This window comes from Podarcis bocagei, assembly GCF_964188305.1.
Source record: "Podarcis bocagei genome assembly, chromosome: Z".
NCBI classification, from domain to species: Eukaryota; Metazoa; Chordata; class Lepidosauria; order Squamata; family Lacertidae; genus Podarcis; species Podarcis bocagei.
The window spans coordinates 25499351-25517926 of record NC_138140.1 but is presented as its reverse complement, the minus strand read 5'-3'; the positions used below and the strand labels follow the sequence as shown (position 1 = coordinate 25517926).

General features: G+C 41.8%; 2 protein-coding genes across 6 annotated transcripts in view; one reads left to right on the top strand and one right to left on the bottom strand.

Annotated features, from left to right (window-relative positions):
* LAS1L (LAS1 like ribosome biogenesis factor) overlaps positions 1 to 7899 on the top strand; it is a 50482-nt gene extending 42583 nt beyond the window's left edge. For both annotated transcript variants that reach the window (XM_081179323.1, XM_081179322.1), the window contains exon 14: positions 7727 to 7899. In XM_081179323.1, coding sequence (XP_081035449.1) covers positions 7727 to 7817 — 91 coding nt within the window. In that variant the 3' untranslated portion in view covers positions 7818 to 7899. The remainder of the gene's footprint in view (positions 1 to 7726) is intronic.
* A 3745-nt stretch (positions 7900 to 11644) lies between these two features.
* Positions 11645 to 18576, bottom strand: part of ZC3H12B (zinc finger CCCH-type containing 12B) — a 37476-nt gene continuing 30544 nt past the window's right edge. For all 4 annotated transcript variants that reach the window (XM_081179309.1, XM_081179308.1, XM_081179311.1 and 1 more), the window contains one exon: positions 11645 to 17980. In XM_081179309.1, the coding sequence (XP_081035435.1) occupies positions 16560 to 17980 (1421 nt within the window). In that variant the 3' untranslated portion in view covers positions 11645 to 16559. The remainder of the gene's footprint in view (positions 17981 to 18576) is intronic.

Sequence of the window (18576 nt, the reverse complement as noted above, 5' to 3'; positions counted from 1 at the left end):
TTTCCTTCATGTGAAGGAACTGCCCAGCCTTAAAAAATCTGGTGTCCCCCATATGTTTTGGACTACATCTATCAATTCCAGCCAGCACACATGTGCTAGGTTGAAGCTGGCAGCAGTCATAGTCCAAAGTGTCAAAAGGGCACCAGGTAGGTGAAGATGGTATTTGGCTAAGCTGACCCATGAACGGTGAGCAAGCCAAGTATATTGTTATATAGAATCATATTTTTTTTAAATAATGATTTTATTTATTTTCATGGTACAGAAGATAAATTTTGAGAAAACAATTGCTACAACAGTAAACAACAAATAGCTAGTTCTGACAAAATTATTAGTATTATATTATGCCACATGTTAAAGTTTCATTTGATTACTCTGAGATCACACCACATTTTCTCATGAGTGCTGGGTGGATTACCGCAATAGTCTGAACAATTTATATATTCAATAAATGTTTGTCATATGAAATGATATTGACCTTCAGGAGCCCAGAGGCCTTAACCCAATTGTTTGGTTAACTATGTCCTAATTCTAGGAATGGGATGCCTTATTTAAAGTTTCTGTCTGTTCCTAAATACAGAAAACATTTTTCCTTGGGTCAGACGAATGCTTTATCCTCAAAGCTTCTAGGGGGTATATATTACAAAGCTCCTATAAGTAAAAGATTGTGCACTTTCAACAACAAAGACGTATATTTTGTTTTACCTGTTCTTTTTTTAAAGCATTTTTACAAGTGTACATAGGAACTGATATGCCCCATTACACAGTCCTTCATTGAATGCCCTTCAGAATTTCTCTTGACCACTTTCATGGAGAGCTTGAACTTTTTGAATGATGGAGCAAGTTGCAAAATTCATAAATGTAGCAATCTTTAATAGCTTTTTCTGCTTTTAGCCATCTTAAATGCTTCACATTCTGTAACTTTTTATTTTATCTGTGGTTGGTAGACCATAAATAAACAGCATTTGAATATTAGTTTCTATCCATGTTCACTCCTATTTATTAAGCAAATTGATTAAAAAAACTTGTGTGGTTCAGACTTCTGCAATCTGGTAAAAGCCCAAGTTAAGGGACGCGGGTGGCGCTGTGGGTTAAACCACAGAGTCTAGGACTTGCTGATCAGGAGGTCGGCAGTTCGAATCCCCGCAACGGGGTGAGCTCCCGTTGCTTGGTCCCTGCTTCTGCCAACCTAGCAGTTCGAAAGCACGTCAAAGTGCAAGTAGATAAATACTGTATTTTTTGCTCTATAAGGCTCACTTCTTCCCTCCTAAAAAGTAAGGGGAAATGTGTGTGCGTCTTATGGAGCGAATGCAGGCTGCGCAGCTATCCCAGAAGCCAGAACAGCAAGAGGGATCGCTGCTTTCGCTGCGCAGCGATCCCTCTTGTTGTTCTGGCTTCTGAGATTCAGAATCCCCCCCCCCTTGTTTTCCTCCTCCAAAAACTAGGTGCGTCTTATGGTCTGGTGCGTCTTATAGAGCGAAAAATACGGCAGGAAGGTAAATGGCGTTTCCGTGCGCTGCTCTGGTTCGCCAGAAGCGGCTTAGTCATGCTGGCCACATGACCCAGAAGCTGTACGCCGGCTCCCTCAGCTAATAAAGTGAGATGAGTGCCGCAGCCCCAGAGTCGGTCACAACTGGACCTAATGGTCAGGGGTCCCTTTACCTTTAACAGCCCAAGTTACAAATATTTTTCTTGCCCTAAAGACCTCAGATAGGATTGGGGAATAGCGTATGTTACAATAGAGTCTTTGCTACAAAATTGTTCCAGAGGTCTAAGCACTAGATTGAACACTAATCTGAACACTAGATTGGCCGGCATCTATTTTAGGTCTCTGCAGCAGGCCTTCTATTTATGGTTAGTTTTTTACCCCAAAGTTGGATGTTTCCAGCAGGGTGGCTCCTAATTGTCCATTTGAGCCAGTGCTGTGAACTTCCATCATTTTGTCACCAGAGCAATAATGTCTGTTGCCACAGCAGCTGCTCCAATTGTAGCCATTTATAGCCACTCCTGTCCCACTTGCTTAACTGTTCTAACTCTGATCCTGCTGTGGTGTTGATTTCTTCCTGTCGGTGTGTGGCGAGGGCAAAATTGTTTGACACACAACTGAAGACAGAGATGTACAGAAAATAGTTGACATCCAAATTGAGCTTTTCTAGATGATCAGAAATGGTTGCGTTCCCCAGTTCGGCTTCATTTTTAGTGCAATATTCATGCAATACTAGATCCATCTGAAGGAGCATGAAGATGCTGCTCCTTTGTCGAGAATGGTGAGCGGGAACAATTGTTGAAGAGGGCAGTTTGCCTCTCTCGCCCTTCCAAGTAGATTTTTTTGCCAGCAGCAAGGATGGAGGAGCAGATAGCCCTGGGGCACTCCAATGTGTGCATTTATTTTATTTTATTTATGCTGTCTTGCTGTTGAACCTCCCCCTTGCTGTTCTGGGGATATGGGTAGTGCTGTGGCCTAAACCACTGAGCCTCTTGGGCTTGCCGATCAGAAAGTTGGTGGTTTGAATCCACGCAAGAGGGTGAGCTCCTGTTGCTCTGTCCCAGCTTCTGCCAACCTAGCAGTTCAAAATATAAATAGGTACCACTGTGGCAGGAAGGTAAATGGTGTTTCCGTACACTCTGGCACTTATCACGGTGTAACGTTGCGCCAGAAGCAGTTTAGTCATGCTGGCCACATGACCCAGAAAGCTGTCTGGACAAACGCTGGCTCCCTCAGCCTGAAAGCAAGATGAGCGCCGCACCCCATAGTCGCCTTTGACTGGACTTGCCCACCCAGGGTCATTTATCTTTCCCTTTACCTCTGGGGATGTATAATCGGGAAGCAGGCAAATTATTATCATTAATGACTGATAATGGGTGTTCTTGTGGTCCAGTCCTGCTTTTCTGCTTCCTTTTGAGGCATATTGAGTAGCTATAGTTGAGAACAGATTGCTGGATTGATGGGCTTTTGGTTCTTAATTAAATCCCATCCTTCTACCAGAAGGCATCCAGTGCTGCAAGTATTGAAGTAGCAAAACAATAGAATTAAAAATTAAACTCAGAACATGTTAAAAGGTTAAGAATGTATCAAAACAGTTACATATTTAAATGATGGCTAATCATTTCAAGATTGCTGGGAACAATCTCTTTCAGCCACCCAATGCCGGGTAAGGGAGGTTTGTTAAAAACAAATGTTTTTAAATCCCTCCTGATCATTAATAACAAGGTAGACAGGTGCACCTCACCAGGAAGGGTATTCCACAAACAGGGAACCACTCCTGAGAAGGCTCTGCCTCAGAACATCTCCAACCAGACTGCATACTCAACACCCAAGCATTCACTTCTGTGGTAGTTGCCACAACTGATATAATAACCACAGGGTTGGCTTAAGTACAGTGGCCAAGAAATGGAGCTAAGAGTGGCAGAACATCTGGATTGAACTTCACCTTTGCCATGAAAGCACCCTGTCCCTTCATCCCAATCAGCAACATGAAGATAATAATAGTGACCTGCTTTGCAGGGATATTATAAGAGCAGTAATGAGTCTGCTTCAGTTTGGACATAACCAGCATAAATGCATTTGTTAATAGCACTGACCTTTTTCTTCATACCTACAGATTCTTCTCTGTTGTCTTCCAGTCATCCCTCAGTTGCATAAGTAGCAGAAACCCCCTCCACCATTCAGTTTCTAAACATAGACTGACTAACAAGAGTTCTTTGTTTTTATCTTGAGTCCATTTCAAAACACCATCCCTCTTAGGGTATGTGATGTCTTTCCGCCTTTTTTTCCCCCACCTTGAGGTTTGATTTACGTCACTGTTTGAGGCTTCTGCTGCTGCTGCTGTGAGAGTGCAAAAGAGAAGGCATGAGGTCTTGCTTTAGCAATGAGGTGTGAATTTTGTGGTCGCATGTGTCTATTTGAGGAAGGGAAAGGAAAGAGGTTACTCTGGTTATGAGGTCTCTTTTAAGAACTAAGCCCCTGTGGGCTGAGTGGGAAATTTAAGGACCTTGGGTCCTCTGTTTCTTTTTCTCACAGACTTTGCACCTCCCTGTGTGGTGGGGAGGATGGGTTTACCTCCTCTGTCTTCCCCCAACTGTTTTTGCGGGCAAAAAAGGAAGGGCTCAAATGATGTACAGGAAGCAGCTGATTTCTGAAATAAATCACTGTGGAAGGGAGCTGTTGATGCCTGCAACTTGGAGGATGGGCGGAAACCTCACTTCCACAAAGTGCCTTGCTTTACCTGGGCTATAACTTACTCAAAGAGATGTTGCAGAAACCCCAGATGCTGTCTAACTAACATGTCTGTGCAAGGATTTCTGCAAGGGGACATCCCTCAGTCTCCACAGGGTTGGGGAAAACCCTAGAGCAGATTTTAGGGGCACACAGGCCCTAGAAAGGGGCAAAAATCTTTGTGCTTTAATTTCAAAGAGCATGATGTCCAGTTTATGACAAGTGTAGTCAGTGCTGTGCCTCTCCCAATGACGCTGGACTGCAAGTGACTACCTCAGTGGCAATGCTCACTGAGGCTAATAATAATAATAATAATAATAATAATAATAATAATAATAATATAAAATTTATATCCCACCCATCTGACTGGGTATATAAAAAAAAATCAAACATTAAAAACAAAATCTCCTATACAAGCGACAAACCAATAACAACAATAATAAACAGTTTGCAGTTATACCCAAATTAAAGTAACCACCAACTCCAACTAAACATTTAACCAACCCAACAAAAATGAAACAGAGGAACCAAAAGTAGAACCGTTCAAAACATTTTAGCCAGTTGCCCCAACCCAAGAGTTGTTCCAGCAATGTCCCTCCGCCTCCCAGGAGCCTCTTTGCTGTTCAAGTGAGTGTGGGCCCCACCCTCGTGGGCCAGGTGGAAGTGGGCCTTGCAGCAGGAAGCAGCCTTCATTCTAGCACTTAAGCAGCAGCATTCCCTTTCTGTCATAGATGGAGGTCTCTCCTGTGGGGTTGAGATAGTTTGCTTTGTGCAGAGCCTATCCATCTTTATCTGCTGTCTAGCATTATTAAAAAGGTAAAGGTACCTCTGCCCGTACGAGCCAGTCCTGTCCGACTCTAGGGTTGTGCGCCCATCTCACTTAAGAGGCCGGAGGCCACTGCTGTCCGAAGACACTTCCGGATCACGTGGCCAGCGTGACGAAGCTGCTCTGGCGAGCCAGCACCAGCGCAGCACATGGAAACGCTGTTTACCTTCCCGCTATAAAGCGGTACCTATTTATCTACTTGCACTTAAGGGTGCTTTCGAACTGCTAGGTGGGCAGGAGCTGGGACTGAAAGACGGGAACTCACCCCACCACGGGGATTCGAACCGCCGACCATGCGATCGGCAAGCCCTAGGCGCTGAGGTTTTACCCACAGCGCCACCCGCGTCCTAGCATTATTAGTTCTCTGCATTTTACAACATAGGAAACTGTCTTTAGTCAGGCTGCTAGTTGTGGCTCTCCAGTTTCAGACAAGGTACATTCATAGCTTATCTGGAGATACCAGGAATTGAACCTGGGATGCTTTGCATGCAAAGCAGATGTGCTGCCACTGAACTACAGCCCTCAACTAAAATGTCCAGTCCCATCCCTGAAAGTGATGAGGTGGAAACATTCCAGCTGTGACAAGCATTTTATTCTGCCATCCTGTGCCCCAGTGTGCTATTTCCAACTACCTTGTTTCATCTTATAGTGGAGATGCAGCCTGTCCTCTGTTTGTACTATGATTCTGCTTGTAGTGTTCACTCCTCAGGTTTGCACCACAGCCTGATCTATGCATAAGACAGAGTGAGGTGGTAGAGTTCTCAGGTGTGGGAGAACAGACTGCAGACTTCAGGCTTCACAATTTTTAATGCTACCCTAATGCTAGCACAATAGGGAGCAACTTCCTAGCATGCTTGGTTTTTGTTTTGTGTGGGTTTTTTTATTGTGATTTGTGATGAGGGGTTGGGTACCAAAACCGGCATCCCTTATCAGCTGTCTGAAGCGGTACGGTCCACTCTACCACCTCAGCATTCTGGTGACTTGCTCTGCTGCATATGTAGACCAGTCCCGCTGCATATCTTCAGTTAAATCATTTGTGTTACTTGGCAAGCCATGTTGAGACATGGGCAAGATGTTTTATTTTGCTACGTTTTTATTCCACCTTTTCTCCAAGGCTCTCATTTATCTATGATTATGCAGAAGCTTGAACATGAGATTGGCTCTTGACTCAAGCATTAGGGGAATTCTTTACTATATCTGGCTTTAGGGAAATTTGTAGGTGCTTTTCAACCTTTTCTTGTCCCTACTTGTTGAAAACACACATGTGGCCTGATGGGGTTAGATATTAGAAACCACAGCAGACATGAAGCAGGCATGTGTCTTAAGGCTATAGCCTTAAGCAGGTCTACCAGCTCTAAGCATCTTGGGTGTGGAATACCTGAGATACTTACCCCAATATGTAGGTGCATACCCCAACCTTACCTCACAGTGGCCAGTTAATTTTAGGAGGGCAGATTTTGCCTGTCTTACTGGCTGATTTGATGTTAGCTTTATGAAGCTGTAGCTGGACTTTTCATTGTGGTTTGCACATGCTGTTGACCACTTTGCGAATTTGATGGTAAAGAAGCAGGGAAGGCAAATCCTGCTGAACACAGGGCGTTCCCAGGCTGTCACTGTGTCCAGGAGGGATTAAATCACATCTTGATGAATTCAGCTTGCAAGTCTTATGCAGCAAACACACTTCCCCAAAAGATCTGACTTCTTGCAATAAGGAAGGTGGTGGGGAAATGCTCTGGAAAGTGTGGGATAACAGTTTTTCTGTTGCAGAATCATCTAGCACCCTTGAAAACAATCCAGAATGAATGTTTCTAATATAGTCAAACAGAGATGCATGAACGCTGAATAAACAAGTTGTCTGGAAGCACCTTCTGCTGTATTTACTTTTTAACCAAGGATGGTTCTGTTAAAATATCAGTTTCTGCTCTGGCACTGGCAGGTCCCTTGCTGGTTGTATTTGCATTTTGTTAGGGGAATTCCTTCTTTCCTCTAGAGAACAAAACAGCTGTTGGGCAGTTTTCTGTGTGTGCAATGTGGAATTTACATTCAGAAGTAACCATTATTTAATCCTGGGATAGGGCAAAGGTGATTATAGTTGTGAAACACTCTTCACTAGTACAGTGGTGCCTCGCAAGACGAAATTAATCCGTTCCGTGAGTCTCTTCGTCTAGCGGTTTTTTCGTCTTGCGAAGCAACCCTAGTAGCGGATTAGCGCTATTAGCGGTTTAGCAGCTATTAAAGGCTTAGCGGCTAAAAGGCTATTAGCGGCTTAGAAAAAAGGGGGGGAGCGAAAAAAATCGCAAGACGTTTTCGTCTTGCGAAACAAGCCCATAGGGAAATTGGTCTTGCGAAGCGCATCGAAAAACGGAAAACCCTTTCGTCTAGCGGGTTTTTCGTCTTGCGAGGCATTCGTCTTGCGGGGCACCACTGTATATCTTAAGTTGAGTTCAATAGGTAAGTCCAGTGTTTCTCAAGCTTGGGTCCCCAGCTCACCCCTGACCAATGGTCCTCCTAGCTAGGGATGATGGGATTTGTACCCACTACCCTTGTATAAGATGCCACCAGTTTTTAAACCTTATTTTACAATAAAAAACCTTGTCTTATACACAAAAAGTATGGTATGTGTTTGTGTCCCTTTTGCTTATAAAATTTGTTTTTAAAGCTGTTTCCCCCCCCCCCTTCTCCTACAGCTCTTCAGAATGGGGTGGCTCTGCTGCTGAGGGATTATTATGGACCCAGAGCGATCTCCATAAGATCAAAAATGACCTTCAACTATTCTAACAAGTGGATGATGTGCTGGTGGTGCAGAAGAATATAGTGTGCGGAATTGGCACTACTGCAAGTGTCACATACATACATATTCCACATTCCGGCCGGCCTTGGCTGGGGAGGGCGGGGTATAAATAAAAATTATTATTATTATTATTACTACTACATATCATGTGCTGAGGTGTTGGCATGCTATTTTGTTTACTACACGTGAAAGTCTTGCCATTTTACAATTCTTTTTTAAAAAGAAACTAAACAATATAAATCTTCAATCAAATATTGAAATATAAAAATTACAGTCCTGTACATATTTACTTGGGAGTTAGTCCTATTAAAATAAATAGGCCTTATTTCTAAGTAGACAGGCATAGGACTTTCATATTAACTTATCACTCCCTTGGAAGCTGAGCCTCCTATTTCTGTAACCTTCAATAGATTCCCTTCTTTCCCTTTCTCACAATCACCTGTTCATCTGTCCTCTTCTTGTGTCAACTTTCCTGAACTCAAATGGTAGAGGGGAAAATTTGTAGTAGCTTTAGTACCCTCAGAACCTAACATAGTCTGCAATTGTTTGCTGCTCTTCTAAGCCCACTTAATTTGGAGCCAACTCCATTTAAATGAATGGACCTTGCTTCTGAATAAGCATTTATGGGAAGGCAGTGAGCAAGATGGCTAATCATTCTGTAAGCAAGCACTCCAGTGCATCCCTACCCATGCCAACTCAGAAGAAAGTCCTACTTATTCAGCGGGCTGTGCTCCCAAGTAAATTGGATTAGAATTGCCATTTCAGATTTGGGTGAAAAACTGCAATAACCCTCAGGTGTTATTGAGGAAACGCATAGCAATCCTAAGCCCCATCCATGGTTATTATTATTCTTTTATTATTTATTGAATTTATATACCACTCCATACCCGGAGGTCTCAGGGCGGGCACAGAAAAGCTCAACATAAAAACCACAATATGTATAATCAAAATAAAAACCATCTAATAACACCCCCCAATAAAAGGAACATTTTTGCCTGGCGCCTAAAGGTGTATAATGAAGGCACCAGGCAAATTTCCCTGGGGAGAGCATTCCACAGACAAGAAACCATTGCAGAGAAGGCCTGTTATGTTGCCACCCTCTGGACCTCTCGAGGAGGAAGCACATGAAGGTTAAACCTGGGTAAACTATCCCAAAGGATCAGGCTGTGAAATTCCCCACAATCCTATCAGCATACATTTACCAGGGGAGGAAGGAAAAAGATAAGCCCTACCTTAGCTGAACCCATGAATTCTTATTCCCAAATTATATTTCTTCAGAGAATTTAACCCATACAGCAAAGCAATAGAAATCCAATCCAAACTTGGATGGATGAGAGACAGGGAGATATAAAACATTCAAGGGGACTGGACCCTCAGTAGACTTAATGCATGAATGAACCCATTCAATTCAACTGGGATTCCCACCTTTTCTTCCTGCCCAACCCCTCTATTCCAAATCAGATGTACAGTGGAGTAGCAGCCTTTATTAGTGAATAAACCATCACGTTACAAGGCTTGCTCTACAATTGGATGCTACTGGATTCACTCACTGATTACCCTACCAGCAGTAATTCAAGCTCCTTGTTTCTATGGTTTATAGGCCTCCTGCCACAACCCACTGTCTTGTGAAGATCAGTGAGGCAGCTGAAATCAGATGAAAATCCTCTTCCAAGGCCAGGCAGCATGTTTCCAGCAGTGGGTGGGGAGGCAAGGCTGCTGAAATAGGATGAAAATCCTCTTCCAAGGCCAGGCAGCATGTTTCCAGCAGCGGGTGGGGAGGCAAGGCTGGGCTGGGACAAAATGGGGAGGAAAATCTCACAAAAGGAAAGAGAAGAAAAGGTTGCATCCTCCAGGCCTGGCTGAGAGATTGGCACGTGGGTCCTGAATCACTGGTTTAAGACCTATGGCTTAAGGCTTCAATACAACTTCAAATTTGCAAGATTTAGACTGGCGGGTATTGGCCACAAAAAGAAATGCACAAGAGACTTGAGAGGTACTGACCAAGTGACTCAGTTTATTGAATACATTAATATAAATGCCTAGATACAAAACATCTACACAAAACCTGCTAATGGGGTGGAGTGGAGAAAACAAGGATCCCTTCCGCCCCCACCATAACCACCTTTGAGATGCATTTAAACAGAAAGATTTGCTGCCCACACCACTCACCAGAAAATTAAAGGTCAAAATCCAAGCAAGCTGGAAGCGACTATTAAGCTGTTTCATAAATAAATGGGTGCTTGCATTCTTTGAGCATGAAATGACAGTGACATTTGTACTAGTGTGCACATGCGCATATACATTGCAGCCCTGTCACAGAAAATTAAAAGATCCTCAAAGTCACGAACTTGGTGATTGCTGAATATCCACTGATTTCTGTTGCTGAATATCCACTTATTTCAGTGGACTGTGTAAAGCTCCAGTTCTGTTGCTGAATATCCACTTATTTCAGTGGACTATGTAAAGCTCCTATTAAAGTTATGCTAACATGGTGACTCATCAGCAGTGGTTGATTGACTACAATTTCTGGCAAGATTTCTAACATTTTTTGTAATGTTGAACACAAAAACATTCAGAAGTCCTGTACGTGTGATGCTTGTAAGCTATTATTTGGCAGATCAAAATATAGCAACACTTCACAGATTATTTATCCAAGTGACTAACTTGGCACTAATGACTTCTCTTTAGTGAACCCTACAAGTATGGCTTCAAATTTGTGCCACTGTCTTGTCTTGCCCTGACACCATACACCTCTTAAGGAATCCACTCTAGTGAAAAAAGGCTGTTTTTTCATTGGTACTATGAAGCTGCTGAGTGGCATCAGGCCCTGTGGAAAGTCACTACAGTACTTCATTGGTTAAGTATTGCAGAGAAATGTCTACAACTGAATTGCAAGAAAACAATTCTTAAGAGGCCCGGTTCATAGTTAACATTAAGCCAAACTATGGCTCCGCAAGCAGCAGATACCCATAGTGAAAATCGCAACCATTTCACTCTGCCTATTCTTCTGCTACCACAATACCCAGAGCTAAGGCACAGTTTGGCTTAGTGTTACATGTGGTTTGTCTTGCTCCCAACATATAAGGTATGTTCTTTCTTTACCACTCATGGTTTGTTGGGGGAAGACAGGCCACAAAGCTCAGACCCACATCCAACATACTTATGGCTTAGCTCCAGGTAAGGTTGGCTCCAGGTAGCATATCAGCTGAAAGACCAGATTTTCACTCTGGGTACCCACACGCTTGCTCATTCTTTTTTTGGCTTGCAGTTACATGAAAACAGGGCCACTGTTGTGTAAGCATTGATTTTCACATTTTAAAGGGAAAGCATGTTTTCTGTCCCCTGCAAGATGTTGCTTTGGCGATTATCTCAGCCATTTAATATATATATATATAAAACTTTTTACAAAACTTACACACATGCCCATGCCAGTGGATGCCTGAAACATGCAGCTGTATAGAAAAACATTGCACAAAATATTACACTGATTACAGACACCACATGCTGGCCCTGACCCAGCTGTAGCTGCACTGCCCCGACATGGGGATGTGCAGTCTCTTCGGCATAAAACAGCACATCCAACTAATTCAATGGAGTCTAGATTGCTATCATGATGTACCACCTGCCTCTGTTGCACTTGTGGAAGCCAGCTTCCCTGTTTGCATTGCTCTTGCTGGACCAGGGCAATGGGCTGTAAAGTCTATCTTCACTCTTTGTCATTGAGACTTACATTATATTTGGGTTAACAAAAAAACCCAAAGAGATTTTATAAATTTTTACAACAATTAAACAGTTATGTTTAGTTCTACAAATTAAGAAAAGCAAAATACTGCAGCTCAATAGTACAATAGGATTAATAGTAGTCAAATATGTGTGTACAAGCAAAAACACAGAACAACATTTAATATTTACAAAATTACTTAAGATTGGTTCCTAACCTATCTTTTGGGTTTTTCAGACACAACTCAGTTGCCTAACTGAACATTAACTACTCTTCAATAATAAATTAAGAGAAAATTAAAATATTTTACAAGTGAAAGATTGCTGTTACCTGGGCTATTTTAAATTTATATATAGATACATATTCTGTAGTTATTTGGTACACAATTTAAAAAAATTAAATACTGTACTCTCAAAAAGAGCATTTTAAAGTAAAGTCTTATATTTACAATGTAGGCGACTGACTTGTTTTTATACCATCCCTTCTACTTTTAGAAGAAATTCTGCAATAAGAGATGAAGGCAGTGAAATGTCAGTTTTGAACTGGCATGGGAAAAGTCTCCCAAGAGAAAAAGAGAAGTGGATCAAGGCATAAAGGAAACAGATATAAAAAAGTTTCACTGATGAAAGATAATTGACAGGCAAAAGATTTGCATACTGCTTCAACATTTTCATTCACTTCTTCCTTGTACAGCAGAAAAATTTGGGAACCATTGTTTAGGAAAAGCTGTGTTACAGTAAACCACTTCAACTTCACAGCAATATTTCTTCCCAGGAAAGCATTCAAAAAAGGCTTGAAATGTTTTTCAATACAGAACAAAACAATATATAAACCCCCTGACACACGCACGCACACAAACAAACAAAAAACATTTACTGACGGGAACAGTAAAATATTTTAGAACCCAATAAAAGCTCTCAAGGTAATTTCAGCCCAACATTAGGTTTGCTAAAAAAGACTCTTCCAAGATCCCCTGCAAGAGTTTGCCTTAACATAGGAATAAAATGGAGAACATCCATTTTTATACATACAGAAACTGATTTCCATGCAAGAAATTGTGAGCACACAAAATTCCTTATTGAACCTAAATCATACAATAGTTATTTTGTTAAGAACAAAAGCAGGATGTACAGCAATTTTACTGTAACTGTATAAATATTAACATCAATATTATTAACACTGATGCTTTACAAAAAATATCAATTGCAGGAATGCATTCATTTAATAAATAGACTTAATATAACCTATGCAGAGTAGTGTTCTTAAACACACACACTAGCTGTGCACATTATAGTAATAAAGTGGATTTGAAAAGTTACCTTTGTTTTTTCTATAAATTGTTAAGTGCCCATTTTAAATAAAAAGGTTCATAATCTGTGATGGGCTACTCCCCTGTGACACACAGTGCCACAAACATAGTGATGAAAATACAATATTTAAACTAATCTAGAGATGGCTTTTGTACATTTTTTTTATACAATCAAGAAAGATACAATTTGTATCAACAAACAAAAGGTCGTTTCTGGATATTTGAGGCGTTGCTCTCAGCTGCTTTTACACCACACAAAAGAAGGAAGTATAAAATAAATGCAACAATAAAGGAATCCCATTCTGACAAAAGCTGGCCAATTTTATTTATTTATTTTTTTAAAAAAGATGTTTTCCAGATTTAAATGCAGGTAACTTTAAGGGTTGTGTTGGTTCACAGATTAAAGCTACAGGGCTGATCTGCATTTCTGCTGTTTGCTTTTAAAACATGAGGACAACTGATGTTCTGGACACCAGCCCACATAACCACAAGCCAACATGGTGTGTGCCATTCTGTTCTAATGCAGATTCAGCCTCCTGCTGAAACCCAACCTGCAACCATGACAAACCACCTGTTTGCCACTAGTTCTTCAGCAACAATTTTCTGTAGCTACCTGGAAAAAGCAGCAACTTTTGTGTTTCATCATTAGACCCCCAGGTATTCTAACACTTGAAAATAAATGCCTGGGAGTGTGCTCCCTGCACTGAGTGAAGCAGCAGCCCCTTCCCAAAGAATGCCATCTGGCACAGGGCTGGTGGTCAGCCACTCTTTCCTATATTTTGAATTACTATTGAATAGTAGTAATTGTTTCAATTAGTATGATTTTGTTGTTTCCTTTACCTGCATGCGACTGCATTTGATATAATATAGACTGCAATGTTTCATGTTTTTAATGGTACTGTGATTATTGTTACTTGCTTTGAGCTCAGCATTTGAACTCGCACCACTTTTTGAAATCCGATTATGACATCATGAAGGCAGGGGACCTTGAGATTACAAAGATACTGTAGGTGAACCAATATCCTCATCTTGTAGTGCATTTAGAAGAATGTGTCAAGACAGCACCTACCAACAGTCTTGGGTCTTCAGTTGTGCACTCAAGCAGAAGCACAGCAAGCTAGCAAAGTTTGCTTGCCCACCCTTTTGCCACCATTGTGCTGCATGCTGTTATAGGCACTGCCTGTCCCATTCTGAGCCCACTCTGCACCCTGTGTGGTTGTAGGCAAACAGACTGGATCAGCATGTGACAGAATTATTACCACCTGTTGAGCTGTCCAACTTAATGCAAGCACATCCCTCTTGAAGTGTACTCAACACAAAATAGAAATGGGCCACCAGCAGCCATTTTAGGATTAGTGCAATCAATCAAGTAGAGGGCTTGGGGTTTCCTTTGGGTTTTTTTAGACTGGGATCAACAAATAACCCAAAAGCAGCTTGCAAGCCATTATCAAAACACCAGAAACAACCCTGACTGCAGCCTCACGTTCCGTGTGTTTCATAGTAAGAAACATTTAGGCAGTGTCACACCTTCTCATGAAGAAACAAAAGGCCAGAAACCAGGCCTTCTCGACTTTCATGAAAAAAAACTACAGTAGAAGTCAACAAGTCCTAGCTCGAGACATATCGAGTTAGTAGTGGTTCAAAATGTTGAAATACACATTTGGATTTAAAAAGGGTGTCCAGTCAGTGCAGCCTTAAAAAAGAAAACAAAAGAGCCACCACCGCCATAAATGCCTCTTATAGGAGACATTTAGCTACTAAATTGCCCACCCTGGAGCAAAGGATACTCATTGTGCAAACATTGCCACCCATAGAATGATGATTCTGGCCTGTCAAACAGGGAGTTCCAGGAAGCAAATGCTCACCTTTGCATGGATTTCAAAGTGCAAAACTGAAGCAAGTTTGCAGTAAACCCAATTCTAGAGCACCCATTTGAAAACTAGCCTGCTGTCCAACACTAATAAAAATGAACTGGATTTTTAAAACTACTTTGCATATTTGTTCATTGGCATCCTCCAGCACCCGTTCTCGGCATGTCTTTGGTCAACGCACAAGAACAGGAAAGCAGAATTCAGATTGCAGATTCTACAACTTCTCTGCTTTCTGGACTGTACTGAAAAGGCTAGAAATGCCAATTGTAATGATCTGTAAAAGCCATAGGCGTGCACATAGGGCATGCTGGTGTGCTTAGCAGAACAAAAAACAAAAAACAAAACTGGATTGTGATGAGGATGGAGTATGGAGTGGCAACCCAGCTCCCTCAGCTGCCACTGGGGAAGCAGTGGGGCAGGGAGAGACAAAGGTGCAAGAGAGGAGAGTAGGGAAGCAGATGAAGGGAGACAAGGGCAGGATTAAAAGGCTGGAATAAAACTGGAATGTATAGGCAGTGTCTGCCTGTGTTTGTCTCTAGAAGTGGACAAGAAGAAGTTGCATATCCATTCCAGCCTTTTCTTTCTGCTTGTATCTGTTTCTGTTTCATAGCTCTGTCTCTGTCAGAGCTCCACTCACCACCTGTTACTCACATCTGGTGGGCAACATCCCATTCTACACAACAGGAACATGAAAAAATCTTAATCTGCATTGGTCAATTTGGGTTAGCTCATACAGATCATGAAAACTGACTGTATTTTGTATACACTTGGTAATCACTACACCACAGATTTGGCATTTTGTGCCTCATTTTCTATGTTTGCATATTTAAAGGAAGGTTTAGTTGTTAATTTTAAAAAGTCAGTTTAATTAAGTTTTAGTTTCCTTAGTTAATTTGATAGATAAAAATAATGTCCTTTGTGACTGAGTATGAGTATATATTCAAGAAATGTTCACCTTAAAACTTAAAATCCCTGGGTGCACACCCTAATGAAATGTGTTGTACACGCCTATGGTAACAGTGCAAAGATTACAACAGTATTTAGCTGAGAATTATTAACATGTTTGCAAGCCGGCCATGTTCTTTTTCCCAAAGGGCAGAAGCTCAAGCTATCTAGAAGGTCCAAGAGAAACATTCACTGCTTCCCAGCCCCAGCCCCATTCCCTTCAAGGTTGGGCAATGCTCCTCATGTGCAAAAAGGTATTTCCACTGCACAAAAAGTGTATTCCCCAGAGAACTAAGCCCCACAAAAGCCGCCTCATGCTGGAGCCACTAGATAGGTGCAAAAGCCCTCTGTGAAACACTAGGCATGTCAACTGACTGGGCTTGTTTTATTGTAGTTCTGTGAAGGATATTTAAGAAGAGCAGGCTTCTGCTTGTGAGGATGTCCAAGTGCACAGAGTTTATTGTAAAAACCTAATGTTATGTTGGAGCAACATATGTCAGTTAATACTGAAGACTATACAATGAGTCATGCAATATAATTGCTGTTTTGAAGGACCTGTTTTGGACATACCAACATATGACCTTTTTAGATTCAATAAATGATACATCCATGCATAAGGTATGCACTTCCTGTAAAATGCCTTTTTCAAAAATCCCTGCTTTAAAAATCATTAAATACTCATATTTATTATACAATCTGCTTTTTCAAAATGCTTCATGCATATTTTAAATATAATCACTACAATAATATACAGAATTGAATTGTATACTGCAATTAAAACCTTTTAACAAACAGAGCATATCACCTGTCATTTTTAGAGATCTCCAGAATGTACAGAATTTTCAATTATTTATCTTTAGAAATTGAAAATGAAGGATCTTTATTAACGTCCTGTTCTCAATTTGGCAACAATCATAGCTGCCAACTGTTGTGCGTCTGTCATGTGGGGATTCTTCTCCATCACCGAGAGGACAACGCTAGCTGGAAAAATATTACAGAGATTCTTATAGGTTTGATACTGATGCTCTGGGATTATGTGTGGTTCTTGTGGGTCACCACAGATTCCAACCCAAGGATTCCTCCAGATCTGCTCCATCTTCTCTGGAACACTTCTCACCATTACAGGCTCATAAGATGGTTGCATGAGGTTGTTGCTCAGTGGGTAGGGATGGTAAGGGTAGGTATCGGTCGGACATGGCAATGGATCCCAACTGGCATGCTGCTCTCGACAGAGCGGTGGCCTTTTTTGTCGTGTGGGATTGCTTTCATAAAGACGCGAATCAGAAACGCTATCCATTCTCGTCATAACGAGGGCACGACTTGGCTGGGTAGTGGCTGATGGGTGAACGTTTGGAGGCACAGGGTAGTCCCCTGGGCAACTGGACCTAGCCCCAACAACTGGGTGTTGGATGTGCAGTGCTAAATGGGAAAGTGAATGCTTGTGAATATGTTTAGACCCTTCAGGGCTATAGCTCTGAACTCTTGTTAAGGACTCATGATAACCATGGGAGAAAGGCTGAAGGCGGCTTTGAGGTGGGAGTCGGTGAACCTTCACACTGTCTTCTGGGCTCCCATCCCCCAGACCCATATATAAGTCTGTATATGAGGAGTACGAATCATTGCTTGTATGGCTTAAGCAACTGTCTGGACAGGGGCTTGAATTTCTTGAGTATAAACTTTGGTCTACATCAGCCCCATAGTAATCTGTGCTATGCATGCTACTAATACTCAAATTGGAGAAGTCACTGAGCATTGAATAATAGCCATGGTCCCCCAAAGACTCATACTTTGGGTACTGATCTGCATAGTTCATTGAAGAGCCATGGCTATTAGTGACCAGGATCGGAGGATATTGTACACTGGCCATGTGTTCTAGTGAGGATTTCTGATGTGTGAATTGAGATGAACCAGGTACAGGGCTGCTTGCTGACCGGGTATTTAATGCCCCAACAGCGTGACTTTTGGAAGGTGGAATGGTTGGGACGCTTAATGCTGAAACAAGGGAGGGGACAGAATTAGCCTCAGACTTCCGCACCATTGAAAGTCTATCTTCGGGTTCCACAGGAACAGACCGAATGCTTGGATCTGACTGACGTTTGGGAGCAATGCGCTTCACTTCTGAAGTTATTTCCCCTTTGGAAAGGGCTGCTCCTGTGCCACATTTAGCCAGTGCTCCTTCACTCATCGTTTTCACAGCGGATAATTTGGCACTGATGCGAAGCTCATCAGCTACGGATCTCAGGGGCTGGTTTGCTCGTTCCGGGTGGTAATATTTACACTTGTGTCCATAGGTGCATTTCTTCCCTGTTGGGGAAAAATCTCCCATATTAGGCATGGTCTTTGCAAGCAATATCTAGCTAAGCACAGGAGGTTGTGTCAGAGTCATACTTAGACTAGCCCAGGCATCCCCAAACTCGGCCCTCCAGCTGTTTTGGGACTACAATTCCCATCATTCCTAGATAACAGGACCAGTGGTCAGGGATAATGGGAATTGTAGTCCCAAAACAGCTGGAAGGCCGAGTTTGAGAATGCCTGGACTAGACCCACTGAACTCAATGGACTCAAGTTAGTAATGAGTAAGGGTTATAGCCAATGCTAGCTAGCCCTGGTCAAAGTAAGCCATTGTAATTAATGAAAATGATTAATTTGGGTCCATTAATTTCAGTGCATCTACTATGAATAAAACTTAGTTGGATACAATTCTTAACTTGTTCACTGATTTCAATGAGTCAATTTGGAACATGACATAGATGGATACAACCCAAGGTCCTTTAAATGCATTGTAACAGTCAATGCTAGAATGAACTATTAACAGCCATCACATTTCCTTTGTTAGCAGACCCAAATATGTGCTATATATGTTCTACAATCCCGTCACTGTATCTATTTATCTTACTTAA